This window comes from Zingiber officinale, chromosome 8A (genome assembly GCF_018446385.1).
Source record: "Zingiber officinale cultivar Zhangliang chromosome 8A, Zo_v1.1, whole genome shotgun sequence".
Classification (NCBI taxonomy): domain Eukaryota; kingdom Viridiplantae; phylum Streptophyta; class Magnoliopsida; order Zingiberales; family Zingiberaceae; genus Zingiber; species Zingiber officinale.
Genome location: NC_056000.1, coordinates 72673302 through 72696944, shown reverse-complemented (window position 1 = coordinate 72696944; position 23643 = coordinate 72673302). Strand labels below are relative to the sequence as shown.

Below are 23643 nucleotides of genomic sequence, written 5' to 3'. Positions count from 1 at the left end.
ACCGAAACTTGAAGGAAGAAGAAGAAGGTGCTAGGTGGTCCTCATCTTGGAAGATCGTTGTCCACACAACGTCCGAGGTTAATAGAGGAATACGGTAGAAGATCAAGAGATCTTTCTAAAAGGTATAACTAGTAGTTTTCCTTTCCGCATCATACTAGTTATTTTTGGAAATAATACCAAATACAAGAGGCATATGATTCTAGTATTTCGAATTTATTTTCGATGTTGTGTTCTTTTGTTTTTTCTTTTCCTTGTGATTTGATTGTTCTTTTCGGTTGACCTAAAGTTATTTAAGGAAATTAAATATTAACTTTCCTTAAAAGGCTTTCTCTAGTCGGTGGTGGTTGTTCCCATATCCAAGAAGGTCATGTGCCTCGCTACGTCAGTACTGGGAGCCAATTTTGGAAACTAATATTTAATGAAATTAATAACCTAGGTGATTTGGATCGAACGTGTTAAGTTCCGCAGGAGATCCAAGTCTAAACCTAAAAGAACAAATAGATTAAACTTTGGATCAAACGTGTTAAGTTCCGTAGACGATCCAAGTTTAATTTAAAAGAATACATGGTAGCTAGGAAAAGGTTCAGACCTTTGTACAAAAATTTTTGTACAGTAGAACCATTAGGTTTTCCAAGTAGCAACCAACACTAATATATTATTCCAATGCAGTTTCTGACCAACATCCACTTAGCCCTAAATTTTGAAAATTTAAAAATATTTAAATCATACTCGTTGAGCTTTTCAAAATCACAGAGTTTTAGATTAACAGAGTTTCAAAAGGTAATACTTTTACAGATAATTGAAGTGGAGAGGACGATACACCGGATCCCTTTCTTTGCGCCATTATGAAAGAAGATTATTGACGGAAACCCTAAAACCTTACACCTGATCCTCGCAAACATTGGATCGGAAAGTCTAAATGCTAGATGCCGCTTGATCAAGATACGAACACATTACTTAAGGTTTCACTAGGGGGACGATTTCGCCACAATATTGGAGCTGAAATTGGAGACTTACTAAGAATACCGAGGCATGGCCGAGTTGACAGATGGAGGGAGAAAAATGAACGCAACATTATTTTTAAGTCAAAATAATTCAAATTGTGGGTCGGATGCTTGGAAATTCACAATGAAGGAGGGGCATTGGCGGGAGAGTTAAAATGGAAATTTCACATGAATAAACTATGCCCTTTGATAAAAAATCAAACTACGATGCACCATTTGATAAATACAATATCCAATGCACGTCTTTGGATAAATTGCCGAAAAATATATTAAACAAAATTATCTGCCGTTATAACAGTTAATAACCTCCCTGAATCAGCTGAGTGAGTTTCCATCAATGTCCTTCCGCCAGATCTGACGGTCCGCAACCGCCCAAACCCAACCAACCCGTTAACTGATGGGAAAGGGCTGTTGAAGGTTCAAACTCTCGTAGTGTCGCAACGGTAACGGACGTCACCCGTCAGCAACCGTTGCCGCATCTGCTCCCTCTCCAACGCGGCATCTCTAACGCCTCTGTCACGTCGCCGTCACGCCGCCTTCCTTTCCCCGTCCCATATCGTACCCTATTTTAACTCCTCCCTTGCTTCAACGGGCGAAGGCGAAAAGGTTTCCTTTTGAACTCCCTCAGGACGCGAGCGTTCCGCGAGAGCTTTGCTTCGAATCGAGGGCTTCCGAAAATTCGATCTCTAGCTGCCCCATCTTCGTTGCCTCAAGGTACTCGATATCGTAAGCCCTCTGAATCGATGCTTTTTCCTCCTGGATTTGTTTTAGAATTTAGATCTCGGCACCTGGGTTCCTTCTGAACCTGTTCAAATCAATACTTTTTTTCGGGGATTCTTTATCCCTTTGTGGTTTGCTTCTGTTGTTTCTTTTTCTAGATGCTGTTTTTGTAATCGACCGTTGGAATTTGTTTGATGTGGTGGTTTGATCTGGTGTTGCAGGTTTTGCAACCTTGTTGCCTCTTGCATGGGAGATGGTGGCGTTATGGCTGTAGAAGTAATGAAGATTGAGAAGAGTTGTGTGGAGAATAAGCAACTGGCGGCTGCTCCAAGCTTGTCCATGTCTGAGGGAAGTTATGGGTTGTCTACGATGTCTCCTTCTGTTTGTAGCTCCTCAAGATCTTCCCCATTCGATAGGTAATGCTTTGTTTGTTGTTTTCTGTTTGGATGCTTAGTACTTATTTTCCTTTTTCATCATCGAATACCTGATGAGTATTAACTGTTTATTTTGGTTGAATTTTTGCATTCTGCATTTTTTTTTACATTTTGCACTGTTTGATTTCTATGATACGCAGAGAATCTTTGTATGATACGCAGAGAATCTTTGTCTGAATCAGCTAATGAACTTGGTTTTTTTGTTAGCTTATTTGTATGAGTTCTTATTGTAGGGGTCGAGTCTGCTTTATTACCAGTTGTTGGTATTGAAAGACCATTGAAAGGACCAGTCCTAATAAGGCAGATGCTCAAATTTGTGTCTTGGAACTTCCCTTATTAGATATTAATAGGTGGTCTTAGAATGCAACATCACCTCCACTGTGAGGCCATATAGAATTTTCATTTTTGTGAAAGAAGCAACAAGTCAATACCTTGCATATAACTGAGATTACTCTCCTTTGACACACCTAGATGATAAGTAAAAACACTCGAGAAAACATCAACAACAATTTAATGTTGTTCAACATAAGCTTACTTAGCAAAGAGGATCCAATGATGATAAGTGAAAATACTCAAGAAAACATCAACAACAGTTAGACATGGTTCAACATAAGCCTAGTCAACGAAGAGAATCCAAGTTTGTATAATATTAGATAAAAGCACATACAAATATGAACAATCAACTACCTAAACCTTGTATAAAAGCTATCTTGATCCCCTCCCTCAAAACTCGTTTCTAAACATTTATAAAGAAAACAAGAAAAACCTAACTTAAGCACTCCTTAGAAACTCTAGCTTATCCTTGGGAAGAAAAAAAATCCTCAAAACCAAAAATAGGGTATCAAGCCAAAGTTGGACTGGTAAGGTCGTGCATGCAAGTGTGTGCTGAAGCACAACCCATTTTGCTTGACCAACTCACCTAGGCTACAAGTGAAGCTCATCTTTGTAGCATCTGAGGATGAGTTTCTACTCTGTTTCTCTATCTAATAAGTGTTGTAGAGTGATTACACTTTTCGAGATCATGGTTTGAAATCTCATATCGTGTTGAGTGAAATGGTCAAAATGTTTGGTTCTAGTAAATCGCCAAAACTCGATACCATTTAGCACTAAAGTTCAAAATCTTGAACTGTGTCATAGTTTCAGTCTTTGATTGAAAAAGATATTGTTTTAGTATCGTGCTGACTCTTCGATGCATGGTGTCTGTGATAAATTGGAGATTGAAGGAGGAAGGAGATGAAGGAATTGTCTAGTGGTATCGAGTTTCGATAATTTCATGGAATGATATGTTTCGACCATTTCACCCGACATGGTACAAGATTTAAAACCATACTCGGCACAAACAATGTCTCCTTTCTATGTTTCATCTCCTTCTTCAACTCCAATCCATTATTGACACCATGTATCGAAACATGGATACCGAAGCAATTTCATTCTAGTCAAAGACAGAAACTGGCATGGATTAAGATTTTGAACCTTGCTCTAGACTACTCCATCACACTAATAATAGTGTTTAATAAACAATGTATGATTCCCTTTGCTTTATCTATACCCCATGGCAATCATAACACCCATAAATTTATCAAACCATATTTGTGGTGATTGCTTAAGAATAAGGTTTTTTTCAATTTACATATAGTATGACCATCCACATTAGTTTCATATCATGGTGGAACCTCTACATAAATTTTGTCTTCTAGTTCTCTATGCGAAAATGCATTCTTGACGTCAAATTGTTGTAACTCCTAACTATAATTATCTGCCAATGATAGTAGAATTCTAACGGTTTTGTAACTAGAAACAAAAGTCTATAAATAATCAATCCCATAGATTTCAATACATTAAAACCAATCCACTTACATTAATTTCTTGGTAGTGGATTTTTCTCTCAACGTTTTCCTTTTTCTTTTAAGAATCTTTTCTTATATGAATAACTTCTTTTCTCTCAATATCTTGCAGAAGTTTGTTCGTAGCCACTGTTTCACTAGTTATGAGTACTTTTGTGATATATGAACCATATTTCACTTGTTATGAATAACTTTTTGGGAAGCATTGTGTGCTGACTTCTATTTTTTTTTTCCCAATCTATATAAATGTAGGAGAGCTAGCGGGCCAATGAGGCGAGCTAAGGGTGGTTGGACAGCACAAGAGGCAACTGACTTTTGATTACTTTTGAATTTTAACTTTTTTGTGTTCAGTACATAGGCCATTAGCATTTCAACTAAACACTTAAATTGTCATCTTATTTGTTCTTTTATATCCATAAAATTTGACATAAATAACTTAAATCTTTCATCTGATTTGTTCTTAATACTAAATTGCACAACATATACTACACTCCAATACTGCCATTATCACTTATTCTAAAGAGGCAACTGACTTTTGATTACTTTTGAATTTTAACTTTTTTGTGTTCAGTACATAGGCCATTAGCATTTCAACTAAATACTTAAATTGTCATCTTATTTGTTCTTTTATATCCATAAAATTTGACATAAATAACTTAAATCTTTCATCTGATTTGTTCTTAATACTAAATTGCACAACATATACTACACTCCAATACTGCCATTATCACTTATTCTAAATTGATTGGATTCCACTGTAATTTTACTACCAGTCCAATGCCTTTCAATGACTTAACTGATAAATGATGTTTATCTATTATTATCATTAATTATTAATTTGTTTTCTACTATATCAGAGTTTGTCCTTTCCTAACAACTTATGCTTTGTAGGAATCTGGCTGTCCACCCAGCCAAATTTTAGCCTGTTCACTGTTCACTTTGAGTTAATAAGTTAATAATATTGGCTTTATAGGAATCTTACTATTCCTCAACTGTCTATTATTTTTCTAAAGCTGAAAGAAGATTTGACCAGAAAATAATGAGCTTAGGAAGGTAAAATTTCCATTTTTTCCAAATTGCATCCTAAAGAAGAAGAGAACCTTAACTTTAGTGATTTTTTTTTTGTGTGTTCTTAGATGACTTTTCAACTTAAGTATTCTTCATTATAACAAATTGGAAATGTATTGCTAGTTCCACTGAGTTGCTGTTGTACTACTTTTCATATCATAGGATGAGACATTAAGGAGAGCAGTTGAAGCCTATAAAGGAAGGTGCTGGAAGAAAATAGGTATAGCATAGTATGTTCCTTTTGTTGTTTTATTATGAATGATACACTAAGTTGAACCGTACGACTTAAAGCATAGCATTCCTTCTCCCTTGCTTTCTACTTCTTCTTCTTCTTTCTTTCTGAGTTCTGAGGCTTGGTTCGCGATCTGAGGTTGAGTCCGAGTGCGGCGCTCGTTTTGGAGTGCACCTACGAGCGACGCGAGCGGTTGTCGGATCTTGGGAGGATTTTGCCGGAGAGCCTCTGCACCGTGGGCGGCAATCAATTCTCTAAAGACAGTTGGCACATCCGACGCTTCGACCGGAGATACACAATTTCTTAACCCTTACTGTTATTAACGTTTATTGCATGCTCGTCATTTATTGGTGCAATTATAGATTACTGTATTAGCATAATTAGTTCTATTACAGTTATTACAATTTTAGAGAATTGATTGTAGCATCAATAAACATGATGAACGATAGGGTAACGGGGTCCGATGAGGCTAGTGCCCGACCTGAAAGATTTTTCGGGCAAAACTTCAGACGTTGGCAACAACGAATGAAATTTTGGCTTACTACGCTAGGGCTATTCTCCGTTATAGAAACAGACCCCCCTTCACCCAATGAAGAGGAACCTGCCCGTAGTGCTACCTTAGAGAGGTTTAAGCAAAGGGATTATCTCTGTCATGGGAGAATCCTATCTGCCCTCTCAGACGCACTATTTGATGTGTACTGTTCAACCGCTTCAGCTAAAGAGCTGTGGAAATCTTTGGATAAAAAATACAACTCTGAAGATTCTGGTTTAGAAAAGTACACTGTGGCAAAATTCCTAAACTTCAAAATGGTTGAAGGCAAATCTGTGATACAGCAGACACATGAATTCCAAGTCCAAATTCATGGTCTTGCTGAAGGGGATATGCCATTACCTGAAAAATTTCAGGTCTTGTCAATCATCGAAAAATTGCCTCCGAGTTGGGAAGATTTTGGCATGACTCTTAAACATCGGAGAGGTAAAATCTCTCTCGAAGATTTAATGATTGCCTTAAATATCGAAGAAGAACATCGGAAGCAACATAAAAATGATGATACAAGAATGCCTATGGATTTTATTCCAAAGGCGAATGTAGTAGTCTCATCTGACAAAAAGAAATTCAAAAATCAGAAAATGAAGAACAAGATGAAACCCAACCCAAAGGTTCAAAAGAAAACTGGAACTAAACCTAAGCCTTGTTGGGCATGTGGATAGGTTGGACATTATGCCAAATTCTGCCCTAAGCGAAAGGACAAGAACCAAAGCAATACGTCCAACACCAAGGCACAAGTAAATGTCGTGACTGCTAGTGACGGTTTGTTACCTTGAAACCTGAACTAAACTTGATCTATCAACCCGATGAATGGTTAGTTGATACAGGTGCTAATGTACATTGTTGTCTTGATCGCTCTGCCTTCCTTACTTATCAGGTAATTGAAGGCACTTCCGTGATCATGGGGAATTCTGCAGCCGGTGTTTGGGATAGGACAAGTTGACCTGAGGTTCACCTCTGGAAAAGTCCTGTCACTGCATGAGGTGCATCATGTTCCAGCGGTCCGTCGGAATTTGATTAGCGGATCAAAGTTAGTTCGTGCTGGTTATGAGTTGAACTTCAAATGTAATAAAGTTGTAATATTACATTTAGGAACCTTTATTGGAAAAGGTTACCTTAATGAAGGTTTATTTAAACTCAATGTAGAAAATGCTACTTTAAATAAAACTTCTAATATTGGTTGTTCATATAACATTGAGTTTTATGATATGTTGCATGACAGATTAGGACATGTCAATTTTAATACCGTAAAAAGGATGATGAATCTTGACATGATCCCTAAGCATGCTATAAATGATAAGAAAAAATGTGAAATTTGTGTGCAATATAAACAACCCCGTAAACCCTTCAAATCAGTTGATAGAAATTCTGATATTTTAGAATTGATTCATACTGACTGTTGTGGCATGACAGATTAGGACATGTCAATTTTAATACCGTAAAAAGGATGATGAATCTTGACATGATCCCTAAGCATGCTATAAATGATAAGAAAAAATGTGAAATTTGTGTGCAATATAAACAACCCCGTAAACCCTTCAAATCAGTTGATAGAAATTCTGATATTTTAGAATTGATTCATACTGACTGTTGTGAGTTTAACGGTGTAAGAACGAGAGACCATAAAAGGTATTTCATTACCTTCATTGATGACCACTCTCGTTATTGTTATGTTTATTTGCTAAAAACCAAGGATGAAGCTTTAGATAAATTTATGATTTTTAAATCTGAAGCTGAGAATCAAACCGATAAAACTATTAAGAGGTTAAGGTCTGATAGGGGTGGAGAATTTACCTCGAACCTGTTTCAAAAATTTTGTCAAGATACAGGTATAATCCATGAGGTAATCCAACGGTATAGCAGAACGAAAAAATCGAACCCTTGAAGATATGATTAATTCTATGTTAGGCAGTTCTGGGTTACCCAACTTTATGTGGGGGGAGGCTTTATACACTGTATGTCATGTACTAAATAGAGTCCCAATGAAGTCAAGGGATAAAACCCCATATGAGCTTTGGAAAGGTCGAAGGACAAGTTTGAAATACCTTAAAGTGTGGGGTGCCTGGCAAAGGTACTAGTACCTGAACACAGAAGGAAAAAACTTGGTCCAAAAACCGTAGATGGTATTTTCTTGGGTTATGCTCAAAATAGTATTGCATATAGGTTCCTGATTATTAAATCATAAATTCCTGGAATAGATGCAAATACTATTGTAGAACTTCGCGATGCTACATTTTTTGAGGATATATTTCCTATGAAGACGAGAACACCTCAATCTAGTATTTCTACTAGAAATGAGCCTTCTTCCGTAGAGGTCCCATTATCCGTAGTGGGTACACCTTCCTCAAGTCACTCTAGACTAGATGAATCTAGTGAGTATACAGAACCGAGAAGGAGCAAGAGGCAACGTGTGTCTACGGATTTAGGCCAGGACTTTATCACCTATAATATAGAAGGTGACCCTGTGACATATAGAGATGCTATGGCTTCTCCTGAAGCTAAGCACTGGAAAGAGGCCATTAAAAGTGAAATGGACTCTATTATCTCTAATGCCACTTGGGAGTTGGTAGATTTACCTCCTGGGTGTACCACTATAGGATATAAATGGGTGTTTAAGAGAAAACTAAAGCCTGATGGGTCAGTAGATAAATTCAAAGCCCGCCTAGTTGCTAAGGGATTCAAACAAAAAGAAGGGATTGACTATTTTGATACTTATTCTCCTGTTACTAGAATTACTACAATCCGAGTGTTAATCGCATTAGCATCCATATATCATCTTGAGGTCCATCAAATGGATGTCAAAACGGTATTCCTAAATGGAGATCAGAAGAAGAGATATATATGGATCAACCTGAGGGATATGTAGTCTCTGGAAATGAGAATAAAGTCTGTAGGTTAGTCAAATCTCTTTATGGTTTGAAGCAAGCCCCAAAGCAGTGGTACGAAAAATTTGATAGAGCTATGCTATCGTTTGGCTTTGAAGTAAATGACTCTGATAAATGTGTGTATGCTAAAATGAAAGGTGATAATTGTATTATCCTATGTTTATATGTAGATGATATTCTACTATTTGGAACTAATCTTTCAATTATTAATGAGACTAAGGCCCTCTTAAGTGGTAAGTTTGATATGAAGGATATGGGTTGTGTTGATATGATTTTAGGGCTGAAGTTGACTCGTTCAACTGATGGAATAACAATTTCTCAGTCACTCTATGTTGAGAGAGTATTAGAGAAATATGGTTATAGTCAAGTTAAATCTGTTGTCACACCATATGACCCTTCAAAAACTCTCCACAAGAATAATAGTGGTGTGGCAGTGTCTCAATTAAGATATTCACAAATAATAGGTAGTCTAATGTATTTAGCTAATTGTTCTAGACCTGATATTTCTTTTGCTATAACGAAATTGAGCAGGTTTACCAGTTGTCCGGACAGAACGCATTGGGATGCATTAAACAGAGTACTCAGATACCTAAAAGGTACTATATCCTTGGGCTTGTGGTATGGGAGATTCCCTGCAGTCCTGGAGGGATATAGTGATGCTAGTTGGATAGCAAACACTGCTGAGTGTAAAGGCGTTACTGGTTATGTCTTTACACTTGGAGGCGGTGCAGTTGCTTGGAGGTCTGTTAACAGACGATTATATCTCGTTCTACATCTGAGGCAGAATTGTGTGCTTTAGATACCACAGTAACTGAAGCTGATTGGCTTAAGGGTCTTCTTTCAGAAATTCCCTTGATGGTAAAGCCAATACCTTCTATTTCAGTACACTGTGATAATCAAACAACAATAGCTCAGATTAGAAGCTCCAAGTATAACCAGAAACAGAAGAGACATGTACAAATAAGATTGAAGTCTATTCGTGAGCTAGTGTCTCTTGGAGTGGTGTCATTGGACTTCGTAAGTTCAAAAGACAATATTGCTGATCCACTCACAAAAGGACTTGATTATGAGAAAATCAAGAGATCCAGTAAGGGAATGAGACTGAGGCCTGTCCTGGTTTCATCTATAGCGGCAACCCAACCTATCTGATTGGAGATCCCAAAAAGTAGGTTCAATGTGGTACAAACAAGCTATAAGGGTGAAACGTAAGCATCAAATTAATTGAGATGTAATCTCATAGTCTCTTCCCTGGATAGATGCTTGACTGCTAGTAAGAATGAGCTTAGGAGCTCTTAATGAGTTCAAGGTCTTAATGACAGGATGCTTGCAGTATATCCTTGGAGAACTCACCTATATAAGTGTAACTGTGGGGCCGCAGTGTGGGAAGTCTAGGCAACTCTCCTTAGCACTTATGAAACAAGATTTGGTGGCATGACCGTAATGCACCAACCCAGAAGAATTCAACCGCCGCCCGTGATGAGTTGTTACCAATTGATTTTCACATATAAAAGGTTTAAGTTCAAGACTGAGTTCTCTTCAAACCTATGTGAATAAGATTGGTGTACTTAGGTGAAAATTCAAACTGGAAGGTATTTTCACTGAAAGCTCATTGCAACCAAGCCTCAGAACATATCTTTGTCTTTGACTAAAATGATTTGAATTTGTAGGGGATTGTTGAATTTTGTTTTAAAATTCAAAGCATTTTTTGGAGTATTTTTAATCCCACATTGCTAAGTGGAGAAGCTTGGAAGGGTTTATATAGGAAGCCCTTCCATCCTTCCTTAGCAATGATAAGAGGACCTACACGCATGCGCGGGCCAAGCCCAAATCGAGTGGATTTGGGGGGTTCGAGCCGGAAATCCATAAATCGGGCGTCACGTGCGCGATTAACGCGCGCAGGAGGGGGTGCAAATCCCCAGCCCGTGGGCCTTGCACTCACGGGCGGCCCGGTCTGCTTTTGCTGGTTTGGTTCAGTCTGAACCAAACCAGTTTGGTTTCCGGTTCTGATTCGGACTTCGGTTTTGGTCCGCGTGAGGAAGCGAAGCAGCGCCGCGTCGCGTGAGGATGCGAAACAACGCATCCGCGAGGGAGAAGAGGTAGCAGAAGCAAAGTGTGCGTCCCTCCTCTGCACTGCTTCAAGTGTATAAATACACTTCCTCACTTCCTTCTCAATTCACTCCAGAAAGCATAGCATTCCTTCTCCCTTGCTTTCTACTTCTTCTTCTTCTTTCTTTCTGAGTTCTGAGGCTTGGTTCGCGATCTGAGGTTGAGTCCAAGTGCGGCGCTCGTTTTGGAGTGCACCTACGAGCGACGCGAGCGGTTGTCGGATCTTGGGAGGATTTTGCCGGAGAGCCTCTGCACCGTGGGCGGCAATCAATTCTCTAAAGACAGTTGGCACGTCCGACGCTTCGACCGGAGATACACAATTTCTTAACCCTTACTGTTATTAACGTTTATTGCATGCTCGTCATTTATTGGTGCAATTATAGATTACTGTATTAGCATAATTAGTTCTATTACAGTTATTACATGAGCCACTCGGGTGGTGGTACATACACAACTAGTAGCTCATCAGATAAGCATACCTCCTGGATCTTGGTCCCTTAGTCCCACAAATTTAAAGTCACTAAACTTTTGGCGACATAAGGACTATTTCCATTTTTTTTAGGTTTTTGGGATTAGAGGTTCAGGTTTTAAGGTTTAGGATAGTTAATTTCTTTTCCTCTTTCATTTAAAATTTTTTTTTTTACGATTAATTCCTTTCCCCCATTCATCCATTTCATTTTCTCCTTCCTTTTGAAGGATGAAGATGGAGACAAATTATTAGAAAAAACATTTATAACAATCAAATATTGATGAAAATATTATTTAATTAATATATTTGTATATTTAAAAGGTATCAAAACTGTGTCAGCATGGCATGATATAATATCAAAAATATATCGTTCCGGTCATAAACGGAGACTCTGGTATGGTTCACATTTTAAACCTTGGCTAAATGTGATGTCTTTATAGTTTAATGCTGAATACAAATTATGGTCCAGCTATGCCTTCTATTCCACTTGCATTCAAAATCTTATTATCTAAAGAGCATGTTCCATATGGATTAAACACTTCATTGTAGCTACTTAAGCCTTGCATATGGCTCTAGTATGACTTTATGATTTTTGAAATTTCTTAGATGGCATAATCATTTGGATCCAACGATAAGAAAGGTTGCTTGGACTTCAGAGGAGGAGCTTGCTCTCATGAATGCCCATCGCATGTATGGAAATAAATGGGCAGAAATTGCAAAGGTCTTACCTGGAAGGTATTTAACTATTTTGAGAATTTGGTTTACCCTTCATAGTAAAACTTTGTAATTCAAAACAGAATTAGTTTCCACTCCAAAATAATTATCATATCTCCATTATTGTCTTGTCACGTTCATTTAGCACAATAATATTATCCAATAAACTAGAATAGGAGTGCATCTTCATCACACGTGAATAATATCTAGAACCAGTTCAGAAGCCAACCTAGCCTAGACTCACAGCATTCTGCTACCTCAAGCTTCTTTACAAATTATACTTGATTTATAAACATTTTTCTTTCTCATGCTCATGGCTTAAACTTTAGAACATTAAAGAATAACATTTTAAGGATTTATCCAAGACATTGTGTTTTCTTTCTTAAACATTAAGTTCATAATTTTTAACATATTGAATGACTTTAGCCAAAAAATAAGTTTGTAATAATTGTAGCCATAATGTTTATATACTATAATATATCTAGTTAGTGTACAAATTTCTTTGTCCAAGCAAACTATTATTCTGGTAAAACTCTTGCTTAACTGATATGGTCTCTAATTCATTGAACTTGCAACAAATATTGTGGCATGGCATGTTTATATAGCACCCTGTCGGCATTATACTTGTTATTCTAACAAATTTTTTGACAATGGTTATATATTGCCAAGTTAGCAATGTACCTGGGATTCTAATAATTTGAACATGGCATCTCTTTTAAATTTAATCTAGTGAATATCCAGCTTTCTTCACTTGCTACAACTTCTAAATGGTATGATTTGCTTCTCTTTTTGTGTTCAGGAGTGACAACTCAATAAAGAACCACTGGAATAGTTCCTTGAAGAAAAAGTTAGATTTCTTCTTGGCCACTGGTAAGCTTCCACTGGTTCACAAACCTGAAATTCTTGATGGTTTGAACAGCATATCAAACACAGGTGGTGGAGATACACTTCTGACTTCGAGAAATAGATCAGAGAATTTTACTAAAGCTTTTTCTGGATCAGCCAGTTCCTCAGATTCTGGTCTGCATCCTGAAGCATCTAAATCGGATGACCGAAAGAATTGTCTGCAACTATCATTAGTTCATGGTAAAACAGAAACTGCAACAACTGTGTTGGTAAACGAAGTTACTGATCTAAATTCCCAATGCAGCATGCAGACTCCTATGTCTGATGGCTGCAATGGATACGAACACAGTAAAGAATTGGTGAATCATGGAAATACTAGGGAGAGTGGCCAACTGAATGATGCATGTCAACTAACATTACTTGATGAATCTCCTTATGGTCTTGGTCCACTCTTTCATAAGCCTTCTCAGCTTCAAGATGTTTGCCATTCTGTTGTTTCTACTCCTTTATACAATTCTCTCCGAAAGCAATTAGACTGCTCAGCAGTATCGTCACCAAAAGAATATCAGACACATCCCTCTTCGAAGGGGAAGGAACCAGCGCAAAGTATTGAATCAATATTAAAAGATGCAGCTAGAAGTTTCCCTAACACTCCTTCTATCATTAGGAGGACAAAGAGGGAAACAGAAATGACTCTTGCTTCTGAAACTAGTTTGTCACATGCAGACAGCGTAAAGTTTTTGGATAACTCTGCTACGACTGGGAGGAGCAGAGTAACCTTGGAGGCAGTTGAATCTTCAATGACTAAACCTGGTCCAAGTGATTCTGACAGAAGCAATAATTCATACCGTGACAACAGTTTCAATGCTTCTCCTCCGTACAGGTTGAGGTCCAAAAGGACTGCAATTATCAAGTCTATGGGTAAACACCTTGATTTTACAGTCGACGAAAATGATTGCGACAGTAAAATCAAGCCCCCAAGCTCTTCTGTGCATTCTTCCAAGCATACAACTGAGGGAAACAGTCAAAATCTAATTGGATCTAAAAAGCACTAAATCAGAACTAAGTTCAACACGCCCAGATTCATGTAAGTAGTTTTTTTGTTTGGGAGTATCGTCCAGTTTTTTTGATTTACATGAGATAAAGTAGAAGTCATTTTTGTTTACAACACTGATAAGTAGTTGTCATGTTCGACAATTGTTTTTCTCGTTATTTAGTAGTAACTGTATTTTTCTTTTCTTTTTCCTGTTTTTAACTATAGGTTTGGACAATAAAAATTTGGGATACAATTTCTACTTGGATCGGACATATTGGATTGCACAAGTTTCTCATTTTCCCTGTGCAAGATAAAGCTTAAATTGCAAACGGATTTCTATTTGCACCCAAGTTACCCAAATCACGCAAGGTTAGATCCTTAATTGTTATTAATTGTTATAAAACTTTCCAGCGGAATAAGAACTTGTCTTGAATTCATGTTCAGAATTATTCCATAGTGAATAGGATACGTGACAATAAACCCATGGGCAATCTTTTACTGTCTGATTCTTGCCATGCAATTCAATATGACATGAATCATTGAATGCCATACCCTATTGCTTTCTGGTTGTGCACTTTGTTATTTATATGTTTATTTTTCCAAGATGAATTAATGCACTTTGTTAGAATTACTGGGATCATAATTCGGAATTGTTACCGCACTAGCTGCAGAATTCCATCATAAACCTTGTCAGGATATGTTTATGTTAGAACCGGGATATTTGGTTGTCTGTCAACTTCAAAAATAAGTTTCTGTTGATAATAATTGCAAAATAGAGCAATAAAGGAAAAAGTTTGAGAAATGCAAGTAAGAAACAACTCGAAGTTTAATGTCTAGCTAAGATTTCAAGCTTTCATCTTAAAGATCTAGTCATGGTACTTTTGTTGTCGGCAGGATAGTCATTGTTTTGAATTAAGTCTTATACATCTATTTTAATTGGATTCTAGCTGATATGCTCCTCTAGGGTTCGGTTTATGAAACGTGACTAGTATAAATTTATAAACTAATCTTTGTCAATATTATTAAATTTAAAAAAGGTTTAAGATAATTCAACAGGTTTCAAGTAACATAATTTTTATTTGTTAAATTTAGTTCATAAATAAGTTTATATATCAATTTATATGGAAATTCAACTAATTAAAATTTTAAAATGATGACTTAGAATGATTTCTAAGACCTCAAGGAGCACAAAAGAGCTGATTAAGTAGATGTAACAATTTTAGCCATGGTCTACATAGTTATAACTCTCAATGTTCTATGTAGCACAAAAAATGAGTCTTTTTTGAAATATAGGGTTTAAGGAGCACAATTAAATGTTTATTTATGAAATTTGATTAGGATAATTTTATATAATAGTTTTAATTAAAAATTTTAGATGGACCTAAAAATTATTCAAACACAAAAAATAAAACCATACTGGATTTTTTTTTCTTTTTCAAAATTGATAGTTGTGTTCTGGATCTTCAAAAGAATATAAACCCTAAAACTTCAAATTTTAATTTTTTTTAATTTTCATTTTTGACAAACTAAAATCTTACAATCCTAAAACATTTTCACAGTGACTTTTGATGGATTGTTTACACTTTCTAGGCATCTCATTTGTAGATTATGCAGCTTAAACTCAAGAACGGCAAAGAATCTCATTTGTCGATGATTAGAACAACAAGAGCTAAAGAAACATATGAAGTTTGAGCACAAGGCTTAGGCCGGTTGAGCAGCCGGTTTTGTTTTTTAGAATGAACATTAGAATTTATCATAAATTTCGTCGAAAATCAATAGTTAAGATGAAAAAATCATGGGAAAGAGGAAAAAAAAACAAGAGTCATTAAATGTTTCACATGTAAAAAAATCCAGGAAAGAAATTTGATGGGAATATCTTTGCCTTTAGATTGTTAGATTTGTACATTGATTATGCCCAACGACTCCAGAACAATTTTTTATCTATAATAATTGCAAAATAAGAACAGCAGATAAAAAAAAAAAGTTTAAGAAATGCAGCCAGTCAGTCCTTGGTGGGAGATTGATTCTCATCTCCCATCCTAAGGAGTAAGGACAGGACTTTCAATGCCTCTACTGCAGGTACAACGACTTGGATTTGAAAAGTACAAGACTAACAGAGGGTCTGACCTTTTGCAGTGGTAACAGAAATAAATTATGCTTTAAATTTATCCCATAACATCGTCTAATTGTGTACATCTAGATTATTAAAAATAATAATAATATTTATTTCTAGGATTAATGATTAAACATCTGGTGCTAATAGAAAAAAAATTGAAGATGAATACTAATAGATGCGAGATGAGACTCTTGGGTTTTCTCCTCAGTCTCCAACCATCTCTCCTTCGTTCTTAAAATTTTAAGTCTGTAGCATAAGGAATTTATAAAATTAACCACTATAAAAAAAATTGTCTTAATTTATTGTCTTTTTCTAATAGAGGAATAATAAAATTTAAATTTTTGATGGCTTTAAGATGATCTTTAATCCATAATATCATATTTGATGTAGTTCTCACATTAAAATAATACAATTTCAATATCAAATATTATTTTAGTTTCAATCCATCCACATAAAATATTTTTTTAATCACAAGAGTATCGTTTTTATTTGTTGCTTAGTGTTACTCAGGTTTTTAAATTTTTATTAGTAATATTTTGATTTAGTATCGTTGTTATTTGTATTTTATATGTTAGTGTAATGGGTAATGCATTTTACATTTATGCATATTAAAATTTTTAATATTTTATTATATATTTTTTATGAAATTAGTGATATAATTTATAAATATAATTATAATTAAAATATATTAAATAAGTTTAAAATAATAATTTTAATAAAGTCAATCTTTACAAATATACATAATAAAATTAAAATATGTACTAAATACACTTAATTTAAATTTATAATAAATAATTAATATTCCTATAAGTAAAGAAAAAATAATTATAAATTAATTTTATTTAATTTTATTAATTATATAATAATACAATAAGATTAAAAAATAAAAACCCTCTTCCCACCAAATATGACCCGGGAATAGTGCAACACTGATATGAGAATTTGGTATATTGATTGGAGAGGTTTGGTGTTATTTTTATCCCAAATATGTGGTAAAAGACTAAGGGCGAGTTTACACATATTACAGGAATTTATGTTTAGTGATTCGATTCAAAGATCTCATGACAATCAATTTATCACTTTCCAACTCAGCTAAATCCGTGGGGTATTTTTTTTTTATCCTGAATATGATTTTTTGATATATGGGTTAGAGATGGTCTAAAGGGTCATTGTTTGATAGTATGAAAAATACAGTTGATACAATGCAGTGCAAGAACGTGAGCACAATGATTCACTATACGATACTACAACAAATTAACGACACTTGGTTGAAACTACGGCAACAAGAGAGAATGAGTCGATCGATCGTCGATGGCAGTCTTAGTCCATGCATTTGCCACCGTCCGATGATCTCCGACGGCGGCCACCGTCGGGCACCCAATTTGGTGCGTGATGTTTGAGATTTTTATTTTTACCGGCCATTGATCTCCGGCAGCCACCGTCGGCAGCCAAATTGATCGAGAAAGTTGCTGAGTCGAACGTGCTTTGCAGCCCACGCGTCGGCCAGCTTCTGCTCCTTGGCTTCGGCGTCGCGCCTGAGCCCAGCGATCTGGTCCTTGTAGTCTGCCTCGATCCGCTCCATCGCCGCCTGCTGCTCCTCCCGCAAAGCCCGCATCTTGGCCTCCATCTCCTCCATCTTCTCCCGCCGCTTGGCTGCCATCTCTGCCTCCAGCTGCAGCTCCACGCGCTTCAGCCGCCAATCGGCCTCCTTCTTCTGCGCCGCCCACGCGCGGTGCCCTTCCTCCAATTCCTTGCAGCACTCAACCAGCTCCGCCACCACGCGCCCGCCGACGGTGAATCCAGCGGCGGCGAAGGGCGAGGAGCCGCTCTCAAAGTTTACTGCTTCGGGCGGGGCCTGCAGCTGCCAAGGTGCTCGCGCTGGGGCCGCGGCAGTGGCCGGCGAGAGGGTGAGGGCCACCGACGGGGGCGGCGGCCGCGGGCGTGCCCCACCATTGTTACTGGAAAGCCACGCCGGAAGCAGCGGCGTGGCCATCAGCTGGGTGTGTCGGCGGTAGAAGTGGTGGTGATGCTGCTGCTCCTGCTCCACGAGCTTCTCGGCGAAACTCTCGAGGATGCTGTCGTACTTGCCGGGCTCCACGGCGGCGCAACCGCCGGACTGGCGCTGCAGGACTCGGTGCTGCTGCTCCTTAAAGACCTCCCACCACTTGCCCAGTCGCTTGGCGGTGCGCCCGGGCACCTCAGCGGCGATCTTCTTCCACTTGTTCCCGTACTGCGCCTGCAGCCGGATCACGAGGCGCTGCTCCTCGTCGGTGAGCGCGCCCTTCTTCACCCCCGGCCGGAGGTAGTTCTTCCAGCGCTCGTGGCACGACTTGGCGTCCCTGTGCAGCGCCGCGTTCATGCGCTGCGCCACCAGGTGCCACTCCCGCGGCCCGTACTGCTTCACGTAGGCGCACAAGATCGCGTCCTCCTCTGCCCGCCACCGCTGCCTCTCCTTCATCGGCCGCCGACGCCGCTCCTCATCTCGAACAGCGCCGCCTATTTAGTGTCTACCATCAACCATAGCCAACAATTAGATAAATTCTCTTTTTTTTTTTTAATTTTTTTATTGTTCTTCCCTAACAGATTGGACCACAGCAATCGATCAAGAGCAGCAAATTAAACAAACGCATTCAAGTGCAAGACCCAAATCCATATATCAAAATCTAAAGCCATAAAGCAGGTAGAATCCGCGATTACCATTCATTGCACTCTTTGGAACAGCAAATAGAGAACGCGCACAGTCGCTGGCTCGCTGCTTGCATGAAACGCCCTCAAGGCAGAGCAGCAATCATGAAAAAGCTGATGCATCTTCATCAGAAACCTAATCGAACACTCTGCCCTCGCAATTTATTCCACCCTTTATTGTGGCATTATTCCATCCCGGCAGGAGGATTAATGTCAACAGTTCTATCTTTGTTGCAACCATGAGAATCATAGAATTTACATCGAGGGGAAGATCAAATCTAGCCATAGTCAAACAATTGAACTGTTCTTCATGATTTATCAGGTGTCTAATTTAGAATCAAAGTCATCCAGAAAAAGGAGAATTTCTTTGCAGCAAGCTGGCCAATTGAACTAAAAGCACTGCTCATTCTGAGAGCAAAAGGACAAGCACCATAAATGAAATGCTACAAGAATTATTTCTGCTCAGAAGAAGCACCCCTAAGTAAGGAAAAATTCAATAAATCAAAGCGAAGGAGGAAGAATAATCTACTGATATTTTGTATATATCGTAAAAAAAGATCAGGCAACCAGTTTTGCTCCGATGAAGCAGTAAAAAACAAGAGGTGGTGAAAGGGAAATGACACGAAAAGAAAACCCTCACCTGAGCGAACTACCCTGGAAATGGCCTCGACATGGAGCTGCAGCAGCGGTTCTGCGACGGGTCAAAAGTTAGCTAGGGATGCAACCAATTAACAGAGCAGGGCGAGGGATTGAAGAGAGAAAAAGGATGGAAAGGGAGGGAGGGAGAAAGCAGAGGGGCTGGGGGATATTGTACGTAGCTGAGGACCTGAGGTTCTGGCGAAGCAGTGGAGAGAGGGTATAGGAATAAATAGGAGGGAAAGGAAAGGTGACAGTTCAGTCGAAGGTGTGAGAGGATCCCAACCATCAGAATGCTGTCAAATCTGACGCAAATCCCTGTGGTAGCACGTAAAAGAGAGAGAAACAGGTTAAATAGGAGGAGCCAGTCAGCCAGCAAGCAAGCACAGAAAGGACAAGAGAGAGGTCCCGAGCAAAACAAAGCAAAGTGACTCAGAATTCTGACGCCATGGCCTCACTCTGCCACCGTTACTCAGTATCAGAAGAAGAGAGAGACGAGGAGAGGGTAATCACGATCGGTAAAGAAGATCAACGTTTCAGAAACATATGAACAAAATCAAACACGTCCAGCTGCAGCAGAAATAATAATACTTGATCTGATGATAAAGGTCACCCTTCATAGGATCATTATCACGACGAAAGTCAAAATTTAAACAATCAACATTCAAACATGGGTCAGTCGGATAATCTACTTATCTGACCGAAGAATAATCAGGTCGATACCAACTCAATGTTATCATAGCTCGGTCACATACCGAACTTCCGACGCTCAGAAAATCATATGTCGACAAGACACACGCTGAGCGGCCAGCTCGCTCAGGCTTAAGTCGAACCTCAATCGGTAAAACGGGAGCGCAACCGAACAGTCGCACTCAGATATATCTCGGTGCAACAATGAAGCTCGGACAGTGAAATGCCGATCGAGCGATCACCCCAAGGACCAGACACTCGGACGGCTAAGGGTTGACCGAGCGGCCACCCGCTCGACCCATTAATAGACAAAAGGAGGATCAGTCGATATCTTTGTGGGAACTTGTGCCACCGACAGACGGCATATATGGGTGGCGGCATGGCCAGACAAAGGATCGTATGACGGAAACTTCCACTGTCATGTCAGAGATATGCTGGAGTCATTGAGGTATGGTGTCAGAGACGTTTTCCTTACATGTCTTTTCAAGGAAAGTTATGAGAAATGTACATGTCTCAAAAAACGTGCATGTGCGCTCCCGATAGCCCTATATAAGGAGCACCAAGCTTCAACGGAGATATGTATAATTTCTACTGTAGTTACACTGTTACTCTGCTTGTCCACTTTCTTATTTATACATCATCAAAAACTGATTTAAGCGTCGGAGGGTCATTATCAGGAACCCTTTCCTGACTTACCACTGATACTGTTGTGATTACAGGATCCTCTAGCGTGGAGTCTACCAACGGTCAACAGAAACGACACGTCCTTCAACATTCATTGCCTCGACTCTTGGACAGAATCAATGAATATATATATATATATATAATAGAGTAATCTTTTATTTATTATTATTTTAAAAATAATGCTGATTATGATAATTAGGGCGAATAGAAAGAAAGGTGGGACGTCTTTTCGAGATACAGGGAAATGGTAGAGAGAAAGAACAGAAGCAACGTGAGGTCGGCTCAGCCCCTTTTTGGCTGTGTCCCACGCCAATCTCTTTTTGTTCTTTCTTTCTTTGCGCATTCGTACATACGTTTTAGAATTCGATCAGATATTCATATCCTCGCTATTAATTCTGAAGATGAATAACTTTCCCTAATTCATTCATCGAATAAATCCGTAAACATTTACGGCAATTTGTCCAGTAGCAAAGCTCCACAGTTGAAAATCATACTACTCTTCCTCCAACTGAGTTTTGAACTGTAATGCTCTATTAAACCATTAAACGTTGGGATTTCTTTCGTTCTATCGGGACCTCTTCCATGGACCCAAACACCACATTTATTTAGTGAGTGCAGTTAGATGGATGAAAATTTTATTGGCTAGATGATCTACAGGAGTTCTTGTAGTGGGAGGGTTTAGATTGAGGGATATAAAATGATGGGTTAAACAACAACAGAAAATCAAGTATGATAATAATCGAAACATTTTAGAGATTTTGACTTTGATAAATTGTTCATGATTAAATGATTCTTTTACCTTAAAATATAAAGGGAGGGCAAATGCTGTATGATATGATATTCAACCAGAACAATCTGGACGGGATTGGAACCGTTCTTGCACCGTGCTATATAACATTATTTTTTCTTTAAAATTCTTACATGAGTCAAATAGCTGTGAAAACATAGATAAAGGATAAATTCACTAGGGAGTAATGGCGCCACAAACTAAACTCATTGATACAATTAAAAAAAAAAATTACCAAGCAACAGTCTGTTTTTATATATTTACACAAAATGGAGAGACAGAGAGATTCATTTCCATATTCATCTCCATCTCCTCACAGGAGATGCATTAAAACCACAACAGTGGCGGTGGTACAAGGCGACCCTCCTTGACACCACAATAACTGACCGACAGAGCCGCCTCCTTACCTCCCTCCCTTCCTCCTTCGTTCCTCCTCCGGTCCCTCGCAGAGTTTTTGCGAGAAACATGATACAAAGCCACCGGGGACAGTGGCAGGAGGGACGTCCATCTCTCCGCTTGGCCATAGCCATGGCCAAGCATGATTAGAGAGAGAAGGCAGAGACGTGCGTGGCGTTGGCCGCAGAATACAGGGGCGGAGAATGGGCGATAGGGGGACTGCGGGCCGCGTTTCGCGGCACAGGTAGAGACAAAAAGCGATGTGGACGAGACGAACGCCTGTTGCTATTACTGTCCATTCCTCCCTCCTCCTCTTTCTCTTTCTGTATTCTCCCTCCAATTCTTACATCATGAGTCGGGAGGTCAAAGGTCTGCGATAGTAATTGCGATAACATCAATATCTGTCCGTGCTAAACACCTAAGAACGCCATGTCATAACTGGGCCCGTATTCACCGTGATTTACTCCCTCTCATACTTGTGGGGCTGGGGTGAGAGGGCCGCTGGGTTGACAGTTCCAACCTTTGCATCATGTATTCTCCCTCCAATAAGTCCTCTGCATGACTACGTCTTGTTTTTCATGTCTTCTTGACTAATAATTAATAATTATCTCTAATTAATCTCTCTCTTACCAAAATATTAAGAGGAGCAATTATTTTTTATCATATTTATTCTCCGTCCAATATAATACATCCATCCGTCTTTCTGGTTGTGAAAATGTCAGTAGTAGTACTGGCTGGGCTCGCTAGCTAGCTGCGTTGCTTCTCTGGTCCATAAGCTCGCTGTCTCCTCTGCTGCGCGGTGTGCATGGAGCGTGGGAAGGGATGCAGCACTCCAGATGCTGCCAGCGACACCACTGTGCCGTCTCTCTCGCCCTTGAGGCGTGGACTGTACGTGCTGGCAGTACCTGCGCCCCCGCCGCAGAGATCGGCCCTCTGCCTCGGGGCCTACGCTGGAAAGGCCATTTCCTCCTCCCTTCCCCCTCTCTCTCTCTCTCGTCTCTCTCTAAAATGACCCATATCGCACAATTACAGACCATTCAAAATCATTCATTGAAATAGTGAATCACATTACGTCGTTTTGTCTTTCAACGCAACACTGGTCCATCGACACGCCGCCCACTAGAACAGTGAGCAGCTTGCTAGCTAGCTAGGTCGGGACCAGAAGTTTTGGTTTCGCCCACCGAGGCGCTGTAAAAGCAACTTTTGATCAAAAACTAAACAGACACAGGCTCTTGAAAACAACTTAATTAAATTTAAATTTAATCGATTAGGATCACTTTTAGTTGACTAACCCATCAAGTGCTCGCTATTTTGTTTAAAATCCATTTAACATGAATCCGAGATCTTTATGACAATTAAATATTTTTAAATGAGCTAATGAAATCATTAATTAACTTAAAAAAAATTTGATGATTGTCTGAACGAGACTTAGAAAAAGAAATAATCAATCAAGTTTGAATTGATTGGTTTGATTCTATGAAAATTTTTTATTAACGAAAGTCTAAAAATCTAACATTTCTGTGTATACATTTTAAAAAAATCTCTATAAATATATTATAATTAAGAATTAAATTATAAATATTTAAATGATAATCAGATATCCTTCCATTACACTAGAATTCTGAGAAAAAAATAATTATTCTAAGCAAATCTTAGAGGAACACGTTAATTTATTTGTATTTTCAATGATAAGAGTTATAGTAATAACGGCAATTTACCAAAGAGCTCATATATAGATCTG

The 23643-nt window shown here is 38.6% G+C and overlaps 3 protein-coding genes across 5 annotated transcripts; 2 read left to right on the top strand and 1 right to left on the bottom strand.

The window, feature by feature from the left end:
- Nucleotides 1-1495: 1495 nt before the first annotated feature.
- On the top strand, nucleotides 1496-11978 carry LOC122009513 (transcription factor MYB3R-5). 2 transcript variants are annotated; one of them, XM_042565699.1, is made up of 5 exons: nucleotides 1496-1730; nucleotides 1946-2140; nucleotides 4255-4306; nucleotides 5233-5290; nucleotides 11919-11978. In XM_042565699.1, the coding sequence occupies exons 2-5, from the start codon at nucleotides 1971-1973 to the stop codon at nucleotides 11945-11947; spliced, it is 309 nt and encodes a 102-aa protein (XP_042421633.1). In that variant the 5' UTR covers nucleotides 1496-1730; nucleotides 1946-1970; the 3' UTR covers nucleotides 11948-11978. The 2 variants fall into 2 exon arrangements, with proteins under 2 accessions (XP_042421633.1, XP_042421632.1); XM_042565698.1 differs by having other exon boundaries at nucleotides 1506-1718.
- On the top strand, nucleotides 11920-14976 carry LOC122009511 (transcription factor MYB3R-5-like). The gene is made up of 4 exons (XM_042565694.1): nucleotides 11920-12047; nucleotides 12826-12896; nucleotides 12960-13959; nucleotides 14134-14976. The coding sequence occupies exons 1-3, from the start codon at nucleotides 11986-11988 to the stop codon at nucleotides 13925-13927; spliced, it is 1101 nt and encodes a 366-aa protein (XP_042421628.1). The 5' UTR covers nucleotides 11920-11985; the 3' UTR covers nucleotides 13928-13959; nucleotides 14134-14976.
- Nucleotides 14977-17178: 2202 nt separating this feature from the next.
- Nucleotides 17179-19627, bottom strand: LOC122009512 (protein rough sheath 2 homolog). 2 transcript variants are annotated; one of them, XM_042565695.1, is made up of 2 exons: nucleotides 19350-19627; nucleotides 17179-18531 (listed from the first exon to the last, which is right to left on the bottom strand). In XM_042565695.1, the coding sequence occupies exon 2, from the start codon at nucleotides 18480-18482 to the stop codon at nucleotides 17436-17438; it is 1047 nt and encodes a 348-aa protein (XP_042421629.1). In that variant the 5' UTR covers nucleotides 18483-18531; nucleotides 19350-19627; the 3' UTR covers nucleotides 17179-17435. The 2 variants fall into 2 exon arrangements, with proteins under 2 accessions (XP_042421629.1, XP_042421631.1); XM_042565697.1 differs by lacking the exon at nucleotides 19350-19627 and adding an exon at nucleotides 18722-19337.
- Nucleotides 19628-23643: the final 4016 nt, after the last annotated feature.